Genomic DNA, 19237 nt, shown 5'->3' on the forward strand with positions numbered 1-19237 from the left:
GGTGTGAACGTGGAGCCGGCACCCTTCATTTCTCAGGTTTCTGACCACTCAGACAAGAGAGGTGATTCTTTTTTCTTTTTTTCTAACGTTTTAATTATTTTTGAGACAGAGAGAGACAGAGCTTGAACGGGGGAGGGTCAGAGAGAGAGGGAGACACAGAATCTGAAACAGGCTGCGGGCTCTGAGCTGTCAGCACAGAGCCGGACGCAGGGCTCAAACTCGCAGACCGCGAGATCATGACCTGAGCTGAAGTCGGACGCTTAACCGACTGAGCCACCCAGGTGCCCCAGAGAGAGGTGATTCTTTAGAAACGCAGAAACATTTCCCTGCTGGGAAGCCTCCCAGGAAGGCAGGACTGTGGTCAGCCTGAAAGCTGGACTCCAGTTGGAATAAACAGGGAGCTAGCGGTTCCATTCCTCGGTGCAGAGAACCAGTCCCTCTGCTTGTCGCCACTCAGAGGCTCTCTTTGAACATTCTGCTGAGCCTTAAAAATAGCAACGCCCAGGGGGAAAATGTGTTCAGAAAAGGCACCTCCCCGGATCTAACATCAGGGTGTCTTCAGGCACATCTTTAGCTAAGATACTTCCCATGGAACCCTGCGGCTCTAAAAGCCCCAGAAAGAAAAGAAACGTTGGCCTGACAAGCTTACTATAAAGGAGGACCCGGTGGAAGGAGCCACGGGCTCTGGGAAGATTTGGAAGTCTGTCTCTGGGGAAGCAGGCTGGCTCTGTCGTTGGAATGTCAAAAGCACGGTGTTTGTGTGGGTTTTGCCCACCCAGGCCCGTTAGCATTACACCCCTCGCGAACCAACATCCCTCACGGCCACCAGCCCACGGAGGCACGGTCTCCCAGCGTGTGCAAAGCCTTCTGGGAATGAAGGCCGAAAATGCCTCGTGTTGTCTCAATACTGGCCAGTGCGTGACTGTCGTACCCTTCTTCTGTGTCAGACGCCCTAGCCCTTCTGTCCGGCCACATCTCCCAGAAGTCAGTCTTCTTACCAGTATTTGCATTTGTGGAAACTTGGGCCCAGAGAGGGCGAGTCACTTACCCAAGGACACGCAGCCACTAAGTAAGGGTTTGAGCCCAGATCGCTCTACTCTGAGCCAAGTGCCCTTGGCACTAAATTCCTGAGAACAAAGAAGTTGCCACTTGGGCATTTTTTATGTTTGTCTACATGGTTAGCATCCTTGGTCAGAACACTGGAGTGCTGCCATATATATTCATCATTCCGCCCTCAACAGTGGGTTCTTCAGAATGTGATGAATCCCTCCCACTCTGAGAAGCCTTGAATGTTCTAAATAGTTCTCAGGCCAAAGGCACTGGGGCAAGAGGTGAAGAGGGGAGGTGGCCGATGATCTCCTCCCACCCTGGAGCCCCCGATCGTCCCCCGACTGCACAGAGACAGAACGCACCGCTTTTTCTGAGCTCTGTCCTTCAGCCTGTGAACTGGTGGAGACTGGGAAAAGAAGTGGCTGCGATTCCGAGCATACCCTCAAGGCGGGGCATCCGCTGTTTGTACACAGAGGCGATGTGTCTTCTGAACTAAGTCTGTTTTCTCGCAACATGCTGGCTGCCCTCGGAGCGCATCCTGGCGAGTTGGCACTCACGCCGGCAGGGCCAGATGGTGAGATCCAGGCGCCCAGAGAGCTGTGGGGAGTGACCAGCTCTCTTCCTGTCTTTCCTCCAGGTGGGCAACTCTCCAGACCCCCACCCAGCACTTCAGAGGCGCCCAGCGCTGAGGATGAGGCTCCCCAGCTCTTCTTGTCTGCACGCTTCCCACCCCCGCCCGCAGGGAGGCTGTATCTGCCGTGGCCCTCCGGAAGGCTCCTGCCAGGCCTTGGAAAGCTCGGCCATCCCTAAGGCTTTTGACTAATTGTAACCACAGCTAAAGATAGGCCTCAGCCTCCCACTCTGTCCCCAGGACACAGCCTCCCACAGAAATCCCCTCTGAGAACCGGTTATTAACTTTCCAGTGTGCCCAGTTTGGTCAGCCAATTTTATTTTGTGACTCTCCATCGCTCCCAGCTTACATTCCCCACAGACGACTTGTCTATTTGAAGCAGCTAAGAATTTACTGGTGCCTTAAAAAAAAAAAAAACACAAGAGGCCATTAGAATGTCTTTTGGCATGTCTAGCTCCATATGGGGGCAGCCAGCACGGAGCACGACGAAGTGACTACCTTGGTCTTGTGCCCTGCCCACGAGGGGTCCGCTGACCTGCCCCCTCGCATGTTTCTTGCTCACAGCCCTCCTCCCGCTGCGGGCTCTCGCAGCCCTGAGCACACAAGCCGGCGGACTTCCTGAAGCCGGCGGACTCTCCAGACTGTCAGGGGTCGTCACAGCTGCCAGCCAGACCCGAGACCTTGACGCGTTCTCCCTGCCCTGCAGCGTCACATCATCCAAGAAGAAAGAAGCCACCAGCTTGGCTGGGTTCCCATGGGAATACCACCTGGGCCAAATGCGCTCAAAGACACCATCGGTCACCTCGAGGCCACCCGGGAGCTAGGATTTGGACCCCCATTTACAGGACGATCAGAGGCAGCCGACTTGCCAAGCCTTGGCGTAAGTGGCCGATCCAGACACCAGCCCCAAACGGGGACTCTGCCCACCAGCGTCTTCCTGCTCCAAGCCTACCCAAGGGACGTGTGTCTCCTACTGGCAAAGGGAAACCAAAGAACCTGAAAACTGGGACTGTGGGGAAAGGAGCTTTCTCCTCCGATTTTAATTATGGAGAATTTCAAACCTACAGGAAAGTGGACAATGGCAGCACAACACAGTCCCACGTACGCTTCCCTGTGATTCACCAAATGGGAAATGTTACGCCATACTTTTTTCATCTGTGCTTACATATGGAAATAGCAATATGGATGTGTAGCTTAAGTCTTTTCCAATTTATTGAGGTAATATACACGGAAGGTAAAATCTACCATTTTTTTTTCAATATATGAAATTTATTGTCACATTGGTTTCCATACAACACCCAGTGCTCATCCCAAAAGGTGCCCTCCTCAATACCCATCACCCACCCTCCCCTCCCTCCCACCCCCCATCAACCCTCAGTTTGTTCTCAGTTTTTAAGAGTCTCTTATGCTTTGGCTCCCTCCCTCTCTTTTTTTTTTTCCTTCCCCTCCTCCATGGTCTTGTTAAGTTTCTCAGGATCCACATAAGAGTGAACACATATGGTATCTGTCTTTCTCTGTATGGTTTATTTCACTTAGCATCACACTCTCCAGTTCCATCCACGTTGCTACAAAGGGCCATGTTTCATTCTTTCTCATTGCCACGTAGTACTCCATTGTGTATATAAACCACAATTTCTTTATCCATTCATCAGTGGATGGACATTTAGGCTCTTTCCATAATTTGGCTATTGTTGAGAGTGCTGCTATAAACATTGGGGTACAAGTGCCCCTATGCATCAGTACTCCTGTATCCCTTGGGTAAATTCCTAGCAGTGCTATTGCTGGGTCATAGGGTAGGTCTATTTTTAATTTTCTGAGGAACCTCCACACTGTTTTCCAGAGCGGCTGCACCAGTTTGCATTCCCACCAACAGTGCAAGAGGGTTCCCGTTTCTCCACATCCTCTCCAGCATCTGTAGTCTCCTGATTTGTTCATTTTGGCCACTCTGACTGGCATGAGGTGATATCTGAGTGTGGTTTTGATTTGTATTTCCCTGATGAGGAGCGACGTTGAGCATCTTTTCATGTGCCTGTTGGCCATCCGGATGTCTTCTTTAGAGAAGTGTCTATTCATGTTTTCTGCCCATTTCTTCACTGGGTTATTTGTTTTTCGGGTGTGGAGTTTGGTGAGCTCTTTATAGATTTTGGATACTAGCCCTTTGTCCGATATGTCATTTGCAAATGTCTTTTCCCATTCCGTTGGTTGCCTTTTAGTTTTGTTGGTTGTTTCCTTTGCTGCGCAGAAGCTTTTTATCTTCATAAGGTCCCAGTAATTCATTTTTTAAAATCTACCATTTTAACCATTTTTAAACGTAGGGCTTGGTGGCCTTAAGCACGCTCACCACGTTGCACAGTCGTCCCTGCCACCCGTCTCCAAAGCTTCTTCATCTGCCCAAACTGAAACTGTGTCCCGACTAAATAATAACGCTCTGCTCCCCGTCGCCTCCAGCCCCTGGCACCCAGCGTCCCCCTTTCTGTCACTATGAATTGGACTCTTCTAGGGACCTCATACGAGTGTGATCATACAGTATTTGTCCCTTTGTAACCGGCTCATTTCACTGACCCGTGTCCTCAAGGCTCATCCCTGTTGCAGCCTGTGTCAGACTTTCCTTCCTTTAGAAGGCTGGATACTATTCCATGGCATGGATAGATCACATTTTGTTCATGCATCCATCTGTCAACGGACACCCAGGCTGCATCTACCTCTTGGCTGTTGTGAACATGAGTGTGCAACTATCTCTTCAAGACCCTGCTTTTGGTACTTTTGGGTTTACACCCAAAAGGGTTTGCATTTCTCTAATGACCAGTGGTGCTGAGCACCTTTTGATGTGTTTACTGGCCATTTGTATATCTTCCTGGGAGAAGTGTCCATTCACATTACTTTTCCCATTTTTTCAATCAGATGTTTTGGGTAGCATTGTTGTTGCATCGCGGGAGCTCTTTGTATATTCTAGCCATGAACCGTTTGTCAGTATGTGATTTGCAAGTATATTTTCCCATTCTGTAGATTGCCTTTCTATGTTGATAGTGTTCTTTGATGCACAAAAGGTTTTCATTTTGATGTAGTCCAAATTCCCTACTTTTTTCTTATGTTGCCTGTGCATCTGGCGTCATGTTCAAGAAGTCATTGCCCAACCCAGGGTGGTGAAGTAGGTACTTTGTCTTGGCTGAACCATTTGAAAGTTAAGTTGCAGGCACCGGGACCCTAAACTCCTCAATACTTCAGTGTGTGTTGCCCAAGAGGAAGGAACCAGAATGAGGACATTCACACATGGCCCCATGCCGTCGTCACGCTTTGGAAAAGTATCAGTAATTCCCTGTCTTCATTCTCTATCTAATCTGCATTTTGGTTTCCTTAGTTGCCACCAACTTTTTTTTTTTTTAATTTTTTTTTTTTTAACGTTTATTTATTTTTGAGACAGAGAGAGACACAGCATGAACGGGGGAGGGGCAGAGAGAGAGGGAGACACAGAATTGGAAGCAGGCTCCAGGCTCTGAGCCATCAGCCCAGAGCCCGATGCAGGGCTCGAACTCACAGACCGCGAGATCGTGACCTGAGCTGAAGTCGGACGCTTAACCGACTGAGCCACCCAGGCGCCCCTGCCACCAACTTTTTAAGACTTGCGGTGACGGGATCTTGCTGTTTGTGACCCGCCGTGACGGAGGTGGTCCTGTAAGATCCCCGTAATTCTTTCTTGTTTCTCTCACTTCGTGTTCAATCCCTGTGGCCAATGTGACTGCGTGGAGAGTACAGCGGCTGCTTTTCCCCTTCTTTTGGTGACCACTCAGGAGCTGTGTCTGGTTCGGGGTCACAACCCAGGGAGCTCCACTCTGAAGGAGCCGGCAGGGTTGCCTGTCTGATTGTGAAGATCCTCGGCCCTCCAGAAGGAAGCCCCAGAACCTTGTGCTGGGTTTTTGCAATGTTCAGTGATGCTCAGTAATTCATACGCTCTTGATTCAGCGGTAACTCATACATGTAGGCTAATCCTGATTCATCCCGTGTCTATCCAGAATGGAACCACAGTGGCCTTATTTCTGATGGTTCTTGTCTGGCTCGAGAATTTCAGCCACCAAGGTTGGGCATGTCCTCCAACAGCCATAGCAGTGACTCGGGCCTCCTGGCTTGCCTTCAGTCAGCCGAGTTGGGGGGACTTTGTGCCGCGTCAGGCAAGACCCTCATCTCCCCTCTGCCGTCCTGCAGGTGGCACGTTACACCAACAGGATTTCATGGAAGCCCCGCTTCGGGCCAGGCCCGGAAATACCCGATGAGCCACCCTGTCTTCTGGGGTCACGGCCACAGGACAGAAAGGTGGTTCTGGAGAAGGACAAAGAGGCAGGCAGCAGGCTCAGTGGGAAGAGTCCAGACCCAGATCCCCGACTCTGTCTCCTCCTTTGTGCCACAACACGACCTTGGAAACCACACGGTGCCACTGATCCACCTTGGAGCGGGGTGGCGGGGGTGCGGGTTTGGCCGCAGCCTGGTGCCGTGTAGACACCATGCCGATGGGAGCTGTTGTTATCACATCAGCGAAAGTTGTGTCAAAGATACAGGAGTCCTGGAGGGAAGCACCAGGTTCCCCAACAGTGCCTGGACGCCTGTCAGTGGGAGGAAACATGTGAACTGGCCCTGAAGAGGGGCCTGGGGTTTGCCAGCAGACAAGAAGAGGGGCATGGGAAGGGGGATTCTGGAAACCAGAAATGTCAGGGGCAGCCCCAGGCTGTAGGTACAGAGGATGACTGCTGGGAGGAAGGACAGGAACAGTGATGGCTCACAGTGCCCCCAGGGAGGGAGGCCTCCCGGAGCAAGGGGCAGTGAGCTGAGTGTGGGAAGAGAGGAGAGACTCTACAGGCATCCAGGCCCCAGGGACAGCTGGACAAGGCGGCACACGGAGAGGGGAGCTTGCATTGGCCGCGCCAGGCAAGCCTGCTTTCAGCGGGCCATGTCTTCGGTTCAGGCCAATTCCTATGCTGAGTTCTCGTTCGCCTGAGGATATCCTATGAACCTGGCACTCATGAGAACACGGCCCCGTGAGCCACAGGGAAAGCAGCGGCAAGGCACTCCCGAGAGCTGGCCTTCATTGGGGGCGGGGGGCACTCCTCTCCGGTGCCCAGCCCTTCTTTGTGACATGAAGCCTCTGAGCCTGGTGTCGTTCCAGCTGTGAACAGCCCCTCTGCCAGCTGTGGGCCAGCGAGCCCGCTGCGGAGTTTCCCAGCTGCCGCCCAGTGTGCACCAGACCCCCAGAGCCTGAGTGCTGCTTCTCAGGCTGGGTTAGAGGAAGGCTCACTCATCCATCCATCCATCCATCCATTCATCCATCCAGTGTCTACCAAGGGCCTCCCAGGGCCAGCCCCAAGGGCTGATGCTTGACTGCCGAGCCAGGCGCACGAACACCGGACTGCAGACCCCGGTGCACGTGGGGCTGGTGGAGGGCCCCTAGCTTGAGAGCCTGGGGAGCCTGATGGAGTGAGTCCTGACCTGAGGCCCGAAAGCAGAACAGACCCTCAAGGAGACAAAGAGCATCCGGCTGGGAAAACACTTGAGACAGGAGATGGAAGCCAACATGTGTAGGACAGGATTTTCCCTCATCCAACTCTCTCCACAACAAATTTCCTCTCCTACCATTCAAGGCAAAGGTGGGAAATGAAGAGACTGTCTCTGCAAAGGCCTGCCGGTTCGTTTTAGGGTCCCCACAGTTTCATAGCAATCCTTTGGGCAGAGTTGCTACGCACTCTCTCTCCAGTATGCCAGAGAAGGTGATCTGATTTTCCTGTGAAGGAAATGGATGGATTAACAGAGACCTAAAGAATGGAGGAAGGAGGTGGGAGTCCCAGGATGGGTGGGCTAAAGCTCAGGTGGAAGCATGAGGCTTCCAGAGGAAAAGGAAGGGATTCGAGGGAAAGAGGGTGAAAAGCTCCAGCTGTAGACACATCTGTAAGTACCTGAGGGGAAGCCTCAGGAGAGGAGGCCTGCTGGGCTGTATTTGTCTGTGAGGTAGGAGACGGTGTCATGTGGAATGACACCTGTGTGTCTGTGCCCAGAGGGCACCCCCTTGCCCTTTGGCAGTCCGCGAAAGATCACCTCGTTATCTGTCAGGCCCAGACGTTTCTGGTCCTCACCAGGGACCCAGCCCTTTCTTTTCTGGAAGGGCCACCTCCACAGCTCCTGGCCATCTAAGTGCACAAGACCCACCTTTACTTTCTCTTCTCTAGACAGGTAGCATAGCCTGGTGAGTGGTTCAGAATGCTAATGTGGAGCCCACCTGCCTACCTTCTTATCCTGGCTCCGCCCCTTAATTACTGTGTAACTTTGGGTGAGTCACACAGCCTCTCTGAGCTTCAGGCTCCTCACAGATAGAATAATACCAGTCCCTACAGAGGTTTCCTGAGAAGTTTCGATGAGCAAATACAAGTAAAGCACTTCATGTAGCACCCGGTACAGAGTTAAGGGCTCCGTGTGTTAGTTATTTTTAGTATTATTCTAATTAAAAATGTAATTTTGCATTCCATCACAGAACAGATTTTCAAAAAAATAGGTCAAGAGCTTTGACTGGTGGGGTGGGGCCTAGATTTTGCTCAACCAAAGGTTCAAGAAAACTCCCAGCTGTGGATTGCAGCTATATTTACTGTGCTTTGGGGCAAAGTTTCTTCCCACAGAGAGACCTTGTGCGGAAGTCAGGAGCCCCAGCTGGCATGTTCCTGGCTGTCCAGTTCAACCTTGCTGACGGCCCTGAGAGCCTCAGAAAACCGTGAAGTACTTGACGATTGCTAAAACACACACAGGAGGCCAGGAACATATTCACAGCTTATGAAACTTACAACCCAAAAGGAATTTCAAGGTCCTCTCTGTGGGGAAACTGAAGCCCAGGAAGGAGAAGGGCCTCGCCCAAGATCACACAGCTAGGAGATGTCAGGGCTGGGTGGCCCTCACTCCTCTGGTCTTTCTTATATTGGTCAGTCAACTACCCCAACCAAGAAAAAGGACTTCAAGTCTCAGCGAGTGGAGGTGTCCCCAGAAGTCAGTCATCTGGAACAAAAATTCAGTCACTTGGTCTCAGATCCACAGCTTCTGGCTGGTAGGTCCCCAGCAGACACTGTCCTCCACTGGCAGGACCAGCTGTGGTCCAACAAATGGAGGGAGCTGGGGGTGAGAGATAGTACCAAAGACTGGATCTTTGTTATGTGTTTTTAATTAGACTTTTTATTTGAAGATAACTGTGATTCACACAGACTTGTGACAGATAATACAGAGGGATCCCATGTACCCTTCCTCAGTTCCCCCAGTGATGACATCTTGCAAATCTGTAGGACAGTAACTCAACCAGCGTACTGATACAGTCGAGCCCCGGAATCCCTCCACGTCCGCTTCCCTCCCACCTCATCCCTCCCGAACCACTAATCCGTTCTCTCATTTTGTCATTTCAAGAATGTCGTGGAAATGGAATCATACATCTTTTGGGACTGACCTTGTGGTCTCCGGTTTTGAATGGGCTAGTTCTGCAGACCTGTGCTCTGGGCTCGGACCCGGCCGAGGAGGGAGAGCCCTGTCCATTCCTTCCTGGGGATGATAGGACACATTGCTACCCCCAAAGGAGGACTTTGGGCAGATTTAGATCTCAAGCTCTCAGAAAACAAAGGCTGCCATGACTGGGCCAGAATGGTTACTTGGAGGCAGGGTTGGGCCCTCTGAGCCTCGGCTTTCCACATGGCCCTCCTCTTCCTTCTTGGTCCCAGTTCCCCTCTGCCACTCGCCTTCCACCCTGGCCATGGTTTATACCAGGGCCTGCCCTTTCCCCAACACATCTGGTATGTCCTTCCCCAGGCCCGTAATAGATCATTGTGTAAACAGGGCCTACGTGATCCAGACGTGGAAAAAGGAAGCCAAGAGCCAAGAGCAGGAAGCCACTTGATTGTCAGAGCAATTAAACCCAGGAGCAAACTCCTCAAGGGCCTTCACGTGCCCAGGGTGATCTGGGTCAGCAGGGCAAAGTGTCAGGCCGCTTCAGGAGGGGGGTGGTCTAACGGGCTCGGGCCCTGTACTCTCGCAAGGACACAACCAGGGCCCTGGCAGCGTGGAATGGAGTGCTGTCAGCCCGGAGCCTGCCAGCCTGCCCAGACCAGACCACAACAACAGGGTGTAACAGAAGAGAGGCTTGTTTCCCTGCACGGTGACTTCTCAGGGCTAACGGCATCCATTTTTTCTCGCTGTTTCCAAGGGGCAGCCCTTGTCCCTGTGGCGTCACCTGTCTCTGTACTCCACCCGTGTCTGCCCTGGCAGGTGGGAGGGGCAAGGGTAGGATAAGCCTTTCCTTGACCAGAAAGTGCACACTCCCTCCCTATTGGCCAGAATCTGGTCACGTGACCACACGGCTACAAGGGAGGCTGGGAAATGTAGTCTTTATTCTGGGTGGTAGTGTTCCAAACTGCACATCCAGGGCTCTATAGGGGAAAACAGGAATTGGGTAATTCGTGACAGCCGCCTCCTCTGCAAAACAGGGGTAATGAGAGCCATTCCTCATGCAGTGTGTTTACGAAGGTCATGAAGGTTGAATGGGTTGAACGCTCAGGGCCAAACTCGCAGGAGAGTTCAGGAATGAATGTTGGCTACCCTCATTTCTTTTTCCCAAACGAGATCCTGCTCGTGACACCCCGGCCCCACACTGAGCACAAAGCATGTGTCCGGTCAGAGGTGCTGCAGTTGCCTTTGTATTTGTTGGCATCAGTTTACGACAGACTTTAAGCCCAGACCTCTCTGGGGGGCCCCATAACCCTCTCCCCAAACACGCCTCCATGCAGACCCTGAATGCTCTCCCGCTGTGGCCATGCGGTCAAGCCAGAAACTGCCTGTGCCCTGTCCTGGCCAGTCTCTCATCCTCTCAGCCCCCAAGCAGATGGCCTGGCCCTGCAGGAGTCAACACCAGCTCAGCTGCAGGAAGTGGTTAATCCATCTCTCGTGGCTTTTCACAAATGGTCTGGTGTGCCTGCCATGCTCAGTCCCCAGCATGGGAGCACTCCAGGGATGGCAGGGGCGACCCAAGACAGCCTGTCCCTTCTTGGCCCGGATCCAGGATTCTGGCGGAGGCCCTGTAGGGGGTGGTAAAGAAGGGGAGATGTAGCCCCCACACCTGGAGGGTCAGAGTCAGAACGCACTGGATTCTCTGATGGCCTCACGAACATCTCTTCCCGGAAGCTTCATCCCTGTGGCTTCTCTGCTCCCTCACCCAGTCCTGACACCACAGGGCACTTCTCCAACTGGCTAAGTACCCACCGGCAAGGATGAGGAAAGTGAGTGGAGGGGCGTTGTAGTCTCACAGCTGCCCATATGGGCCTCAGAGAGTTCTAGAAACTTGTTACCCAGATTCTGTGGGGCAGATGCCCCACCTCGGGCCAGAGTGAGCAGGCACCCTCAGAGGCAGAGGAGTCCAGCCAGAAGGTAGGGAGAGCAGGACAGGGTGCCAGGGCAGCCCCACCCACGGCTGGGTGGACCTCCACGTCAGACCCGCCTCTAGGCACATCCCGAGAAGGGGCAGATACGGCTGAGGGTGCAGGTGTGGTGACAGGCTCCTTGTCAGGGTGGCGGGTGACCTCTGCGGCCCAGACCTGCCCCGGGCCTTGCTTCTCCCGAAGTTGAGGGGGCGGTGTCCTGCCAAGGGCCTTCGGCACCCCTCGCAGCAGCCCCAGGCCTTCCAGCAGAGCCCCTCCTACCCCCACACTCAGCGTGTGCTCCTCACCCACGCCCACCAGGCAGACAGAATTCCAGGTGGACAGACTTAGAGAAAACAGAATCCACACAGATCAACGCCAAAACCTCTTCAGAGCTACTCCTGACTGAAATCATCAAAGCAAACAATATGATGCTGCTTACATCTTTTTGGTGACAAATCGATGCTTGAAACTGTCCATGGGCACGGGTATGAGTGCGGCATGCAGCAGAGCCTGGAAGGAGGGGCGCCAAAAGTAGTGCAGGTCGGCCTTCTGGAAGGGCTGGCCCTGCTCCTGGCTCTCGCTTGGCACCCACAGCCCAGAGTAGCGGACGTGACCCGAATCAGCCGTTCAGGCCAGAGCAGGAGGAAAACTCCCAGGAAACAGGTCCGGGCCCCTGGACTGGAAGCCCCCTGCCCACCATTTCATGGATCTCTCTCTCTCTCTCTCTCTCTCTCTCTCTCTTTCTCTTTCCTGCAGGTCGACATTTATAATGCGGACCCCCTCATCTGCCGGGCGGGACTGAAGGTGTGCTTCGGCAACCAGCTGCTCAATGCCGTCACGCGGGTGGAACGGGCCCTCCCCAAGCTGACCTTGCCCTTCCTGCTGCTCCAGGGCTCTGCCGACCGCCTTTGTGACAGCAAAGGGGCCTACCTGGTCATGGAGTCCTCCAAGAGCCAGGACAAAACACTCAAGGTGAGCAGCTGCCCCCCACGTCCCCAAGACAGAGGGAAGGTGGCGTCCCTTGGGCCCCCCCCCCGGGGGAACAAGTACCAGGGATGCCAGGCATCTATTAATTCTGAGCAAGTGCACAAGCCATGAACTGATTGTTCACATGAACGAGCTTGAGAGGAAGAAGGAGAGAGCACTGAGTTGTCGCAGTCAAGAAGAGAACCGCAACCGGGCATGGAGCAGAAAGAGGTCTCCCGAGAGAATGCCCTCGGCTTGGCCGCGACCGAGGGCCAAGGGCGTGCGTTCTGCCTGGCCTCCCTACATGTTGGCCTTACGCACCAGCAGCAACAGCCTTAGCCCGGCTGCCACCCCCGGGGGCTCTGAGCACAAAGGTGCAGGGGGCCTGGTGGGATCTGGTCTGCAAGGGAACCCTCAAGAGCGTGTCCCGCAGAAGGGACAGCACCTGTGGTGTAGCCATGTGGCACATCACACCCGATAGACTGCAACGGACTAACTCAGAGCACCTTTCAAGATGGCAGATGTAGTTGTGGGGTTGAGAGGGGCCCATTTTGTTTGCCTGATGGAACCGGGCAGAGCCCCAGGTGGAGGAACACCTACTGTATACCCATCAAGCGACAGCTGACCCTGAAGGTGGCGCTCTGCGGCTGGTTAGGCAGACACACCCCTAGGGTGCAGTGCATTCCCCAACAGATGTGTCCTTGACCGTGCCACCACAGCCTGAGCAACCGAGTGCAGGAGCCCTGTGTCCAGGGCCATTTCTTGCTCAGTGTAAGGAGAGCAGGCAAAGTCACGCAGAGTCTACACCTACTGAGTGGCGGAGTCGGGATTCGAACTCAGGGCCTCTGACAGAGCCCCTGCTGCTCTCTACCCCGCACCTCGCTAACAAAGATGCTTCCATCCCTGCCAACCATCAAGTGCTCCCCTTGCAGCAGTACGAAGAGCAGACCCCGGCCCACACCAAACACCAGATGCAGACTTGTGGATGAAGAACAAGAAGGAGAGCGGGGAGAGGAAAGCTGGCTGTGTTAGTGCCAGAGGGCATGAAAACTCCGGTGGACCTGGCAGCCTGGGTGGGAGCCTCCCGTGTGGCACACCCCAGCCCCAAGAAGACCACTCAGTTATGCATTCACCCCCCTCTCATCCGTTTCTTCTTCAATTCACATACTCATTGGGCACCTACTCTGTGCCAGGCCCGGGGTCCAGACAGGCAGAGTCCGACTCCCATGTGGCCCGCGTCCTAGCCAGATGAGCACTAAGCAGAAACGCGACCAGGATGATGATGCAGGGGGTCGGTGCCAGGGGTGGGCTGGCCGACCAGAGGGACAGTGAAGCCCCTGCTTCAGATGGGGCGCACAGGGAGAGTGGTGGAAGAATGTTCTAGAACGAGGGACAGCACACCAAGACCCCAGGTTGGAAAGATCGGGCTGTGTGCAAGCAGCCAGCAGGGGGCGTGTGAGCCGAGCAAGGGAGTGGTGGCCCGCGTACCCAGAGTCGGGACTTTTTCTCTGGGTTGCATGAAGATTCACCTGAGCATCTGGAGCTGGAGAGTGACATGTGCTGATTTCAGTTCTCCAGGAGTCCTCACAGCTGCCACGTGGAGGCAAGACTGGAGGCCAGAGACAGGCTGGGAGGGAGCAGGGCAAGCCCTGGGCTGTGGGCTTGCACCAGGGAGGAGACGCGGCTCCCAGTTGTGAGACACTGGGACAGAGGTGTGGGGAATATCCAGAATTCCATTTTGAGCCACCTGTTAGAGGGTCCCGTTAGAAATTCGGAAAAAGAAAGGAAAGCAGGGTCTCCAAAAGGTGCTCACCACCCGTGCTCATGGGGGCATTCTTCACCACAGCCAAGCAATAGAAGCAACCCAGACGTCCATCGGTGGATGAGTGGATACATCAAATGTGGTCTAGACCAGTGATGGAATATTATTCAGCCTTAAAAAGGAAGGCAGTTCTGACTCATGCTACAACATGATGAACCTTGGGGACATTATGCTCAGTGAAATTAGCCAATTGCAGAAGCAAAAACACCGTATGATTCCACTTGCGTGAAGCATCTAAAGGAGTCAAAAACCATAGAAATAGAGAGTAGAATGGTGGTTGCCCAGAGCCGGGGGAAGGAGAGGGAATTTAACGGGAGTTTCAGTTTCACAAGGTGAAAAAGTTCTAGAGATCTGTTGCACAACCATGTGGAAATACTTAACACTCCTGAGCTGTACACTTAAAAATGATGAAGGTGGTAAATTTTATGTTATCTTTTTTGTTTTTTTACCACGGTTAAAAAAAAAAAAAAAGAAATTTGGAGATGCCTATTGGCAGTCCTACAAATAGGCAGTCAGATATACGCATCTAGAGTTCAGAGAGAGATCTGGCTGGAGATTTAATTCCTGAGTCACCAGCACAGGAGTGGTTTTAAAACCACGAGACTGGACAGGGTTACTCCAGGGAAGGACAAGGAGACCCACGGCCACGCCCATGGGCCCTGCCAGCATGCAAAGGTCAGCAGGGCCGTAGGTACAGCCTAGACTGAGAAGGGGCTGGTGGCGAGACAGGAAGAAGACCGTGAGGGCGGAAAGCCGTGCAAACCACAAGAGGAGAGTGTTTCTAGAGAGTTCACACCGGTCAACTTTTGAATGAGCTGAGAAGTCAGATCACACGGGAGCAAAAAGCGTTTCCTGGCTACTGCGAGGGGAAGGTCATGGGAGGGGGTGCCAAGAACACACGCTGAGAGCTGGTGGGAGTGAAAGGTTGGAATACGCTGAGCACCAGACGGAAGGCAAGGATGTGTAGACAGTGAGTGGAACTCACCCTTTCGAGATGGAGGCCCAGACGGGTCCATAGCTAGAGAGAGTAGAGTCAAGGGAGGGTGTGCGTAAGGAAAGGCATGCTAGAACATGTTGGGACATTTTATTTTTTTTAATTTTTTTTAATGTTTTTTTATTTTTGAAGGAGAGACCGAGTGTGAGGGGGGAGGGGTACAGAGAGAGAGGGAGACACAGAATCTGAAATGGGCTCCAGGCTCTGGGCTGTCAGCACAGAGCCCGACGCGGGGCTTGAACCCACAAACCACGAGATCATGACCTAAGCCGAAGTCGGACGCTCAACCGAGCCACCCAGGCACCCCTAGAACACGTTGGGACATTTTAATTTATTTGAGTTGTCCTCTGATCGAAAGACAACAACAGCATAAAGAGGGGAGTCCTCGGCGCATGGGGAGAGAGCCTGGAGCACCCGCTGGCTCCTCCCTGCCTGTACCTGTCCCTTCCTGTGGCCCTGACTTCCTGTCTCTCCCAATTGCAGATTTACGAAGGTGCCTACCACGTTCTCCACAAAGAGCTTCCAGAAGTAACCAACTCCGTCTTCCACGAAATAAACATGTGGGTCTCCCAAAGGACAGCAGCCGCGGGAAAGCAGTCCCCGCTCTGAGCGAACTGGCTGCGTGACCTGCCCACAGCCGGTGGGTCGGGGAAGTGGGCAGAGGAAGGGCAGAAGCTGGCTTGTCAGATGTGGCTTGCAGGGGGCAGGGGTGGGGATCACAAATCGGAGGGATCCCTGGCACAATTTACTTTAAAACAAGACATCCTTCGCATATATCAGGCTGTCTGTCACTGGATCTACATTAAGGGATAGACACTTCATGCACAGAGAAGGGCCACAGGCAAGTTTCCCAGGGAGAGAATGTGCTCAAATGTTCTTAAAACCAAGCGGAGCCTCTGCCCTGCCTCTCCCAGCCCCCACAAGGTTCCCAGGAATCCCTGGTGTTCCCCGGACACCTGACCGCAATAATCAGAGTCTCCCCTCCTGCCCTCTCCTCCAGCCCCCACCCCAAGACCGTCCCCAGCTGGCCTCGCTCTGTGGCCTTTCTCTGGCCGTGGGACAAGGTGGCAGGCGTCACCTCCCCGGGCAGTCTCACGTGCCCCCCGAGGCCCAGACAATGCCCAGGACTTCCTTGACATGAGGAGTCACCCATGACCCATGTCAGCTCCTCATCAGCCTGGAGCTGGGCTTTGGGATGGGAGGAAGCTTGGCCTGGAAAGAGAACTTGGTCAGGAATCCCCTCCTTCCTGCCAGGGAGCCTGGTGGGCGCCCGCTGAGTGCTTTACATATTCAGAGGCCGCCTTCCCTCACGTGACTAATTTGACCTGACACTCAGAGAGGGAGCGTATTCAAGATGAAGCATCTAATATATACTGTATATTCTAAAGCAGAGACTCTTTGGGTGGGTGGGTGGGTGGGTGGGACCGAGGGGGGCTTGAAGCTATGGGAGCCTGATGCCCCCGCACAGGAGGGGGACAGGCTGGCGGGAGGGCCCTGGTTAAGGCGCTAAGGTGCAACCCCCCGGAAAGCGGGGCCCTGGAGCGCCAGCAGTGGGCGGTTACGGGCCCATCCCTGGTCCGGGCCCACAGCCGCCCTGGGAGCCTCGGTGCTGGCGGCACAGCCACCTCTGGTGGCAGAACGAGAGAGTCCCGACTCGGTGGCCCTGCCCAGGACTGCAGGACCCGGAGGCCACAGCGAGGCTGGCCCCAGGGCGACCTTTCCCAGCAGAGGGCCCAGCAGCGCCTGACCTGCCCTTCTCAGGTGCCGACCCCCAAAGGCCCGCCCGTGGCCCTCACTCAGCGCCAGCAATAAACGGGGATCACCGCCCACTGCAGAGTACTTTCACTTTCAAGCGGGACTGCTGTTACCTCATGAGGCTCTTCGTCAACCAGGACCCCGGGTGGGGGTGGAACCGTTGGGGGGCACACCGCAGGGTGCAATCCGGGGGCCCCAAGGCCCCAGACGAGGCGGCCGCTCCCCTGCCAGGCCCTCTGACTTTGGAGACTGGGAGTTGGGGCTCCCACTCCTCTTCCTTCGGCAGTGGGAACCGCTGCCTTTCACCCCCTGTTCTTCTGAGGCTTGGTCTGGGTGTCCGGAGCGGGGCATCCCTCGCGCTCTCTGTCCAGGGGCCCTGACCCCACCACGGCGTAGCCAAGAGCGGGGCACCCTCCTCCGGTGGGCAGACCCCGACCCCCAGCTGAAAGTCATGCTCGCCCAGGGGGCCGGGGTTTGTGCTCTCCTGCCCCTCCGGTGGGGGAAGGGCACGGGCAGGGCCCACGTTCCCATGGAGAGGGGTTTTCATTGCCCTGTCTTCCTTCTCTGGCTTCTCTTCGGAGGAGAAAAATGTAAAAAATGCACTGAGAGAGAAGGTCAGCCCTGGCCTGTTCCAGCTGGGCCACTGGTGTTTCTGCTGCTCAGCGGAGAAGCAGAAACTCCCCCCGCAGACCCTCAAGCCTTGAGACGCCCCTGAACCCAGATCTGGAATTCTTGCCCGGAGCTGTGATAGCGCGGGTCACACAAAGTCCCTGCGCCCTCCCATCCCCACGGCCTCTCCGAGAAGCGTGTGCCGGCCAGGCTATTTCCCAAATTAAATATCAGGCACGTGGTTTGACCGGGAATCTTTTGGATGCATGAGTTTATTTATATGAAAGCTCTAACAGAGATTATACGAAAGCTCTAAATCAGTCACATTTGCATATCTGGTTAAAGACTCGCCTATATTAGAACAAAGAATTATTTGGAAGCAGGAGTGTCTCCCAATCTAGGAGGGGACGGGGACATTGACAGGCCACCCCACCTGCTGAATAGGAGCAGGGGTGGGAGCTGGACACCAGCTGTGTCTGGAGTCCCACGCGGGGCCACGCCAGTGCCACGTGCCTGCCTGTCCTGGGACAGCTGTGTGTGTGAGTCTTGAACCGAGTTCCTGCTCAGTGTTGACGGCTCCATGCTCCGTGCTGACATTCGTAACTTCCAAGTCCTGCCTTCGCCACGACGAAGAGCTGGGTCTGGAAGGGAAGGAAGCTGGGTCACACGTGTCCCGGCCTCGAGCAGGTGGGAAGATGGATTCCGGAGATGCGACGGGACAACCTGTCGGGACACTAGGCCCCAGTGCTGTCGTGGATGCAGCACCTTCCCCCTGTAACTCGGAGGTCACGCCGGTCCGTATGGAAATGGGTTTCATGGCTGACAGTCTTTCTGGGAAGAGATGCCACCTGTAAGCAGGAAGAGGGGGGCGCTGCTCCTTTGCAGGGAGGGGGGTGGATGGTCTCCGGCCCTCCCATCCAGCTTCTGGGGGGCACGGGGGCTCGCAGCGAGAGCACTGAAGGAGGCCACAAAAACCCGCCTGCTCTGCTCTGCACCCGTGGCAAGGTCCCACGCTACATTTTCTTTCTTTCACAAATCGCTAACATAACCCATTGGGGTCCCCGTGATTTTCTAAGCAGTTTACCAGTTACTGTCTGTGTTCAGCCGCATCCCTACCTGTGTACCGTTACTGGGGACTCGTGATCAGCTCAGAACTATCAAAGGAACCATGTACACCACAGCTAATCCTAATAAACCGGATGTTTTCTGCATGGTGGTGCCGTCTGTCTGTCTGATCCGAGACTACTCCACTCCCTGTACGGGGAAGAGCAGGCCCTCTGGCAAGGCGGTATTGCCGTCTGGGCTGAGCCGGTCATGTGACTCAAGCCAGCCTGTGGGGCCTTGATTTTCCCTTCTCTGTGCTTGGGGACCTGTGCCCAGAGCAGACCACATGCGTGCTTTCTCCCAACTCCGCTGCCGCCCGTCCCAGCTCTGGACTCCCCAGCACGGCCCCTCTCAGCTCGCCTGCTCTACACACCCTCCTCCGCTCCGCGTCTGTCCCCTAGTCAGCTCCGTCTCCGGAGCAGGGCGACGGGCCACTTCCCTCTGGCCCCACTGCTGTCGCCTTCTCCTCCCGCCAGGTGGCGACAGCACCCTCCTCAGGGGGTGGTGCCCTTTCAGTCTTCCCCACACGGTGGCCAGAAGGGGCGCTAGTGAGTCACAGGTGGCCCTGCTGGCTCATAACAGGCCTGTGGCCTCCCTGCCTTCACCCTCTTCCTCCTGTGTCCACTGCCCCCCACCCCCCCCCACCCCCCGCCCACACACACCAGCTTCCCTTGCTGGCCTTTGTGAGGCCTTTCCTTACCACCTGGTCTAACGCCAGCACAGCTACCCTGGCTCCTTCCCGCCTTCCTTCTCCCCAGCATGTTATTGCCGTCTGCCATGATCCGTGTTCTGCTTGACGCCTCGGTAACTGTCCCTCCACCAGAACTGAGCTGCAGGAGGGTGTGTCCTGCATTAGGCTTCTGGTCTCTAGGGGTCCCCGGTAA

The 19237-nt window shown here is 54.8% G+C and overlaps 1 protein-coding gene across 3 annotated transcripts in view; it reads left to right on the forward strand.

The window, feature by feature from the left end:
- Positions 1-18460, forward strand: part of MGLL (monoglyceride lipase) — a 161938-nt gene extending 143478 nt beyond the window's left edge. For all 3 annotated transcript variants that reach the window (XM_078442681.2, XM_078442680.2, XM_060631938.3), the window contains 2 exons: positions 11860-12075; positions 15369-18460. In XM_078442681.2, the coding sequence (XP_078298807.1) occupies positions 11860-12075; positions 15369-15494 (342 nt within the window). In that variant the 3' untranslated portion in view covers positions 15495-18460. The remainder of the gene's footprint in view (positions 1-11859; positions 12076-15368) is intronic.
- Positions 18461-19237: the final 777 nt, after the last annotated feature.

Source organism: Panthera onca, chromosome A2, assembly GCF_046562875.1.
Source record: "Panthera onca isolate mPanOnc1 chromosome A2, mPanOnc1 haplotype 2, whole genome shotgun sequence".
Taxonomy (NCBI): domain Eukaryota; kingdom Metazoa; phylum Chordata; class Mammalia; order Carnivora; family Felidae; genus Panthera; species Panthera onca.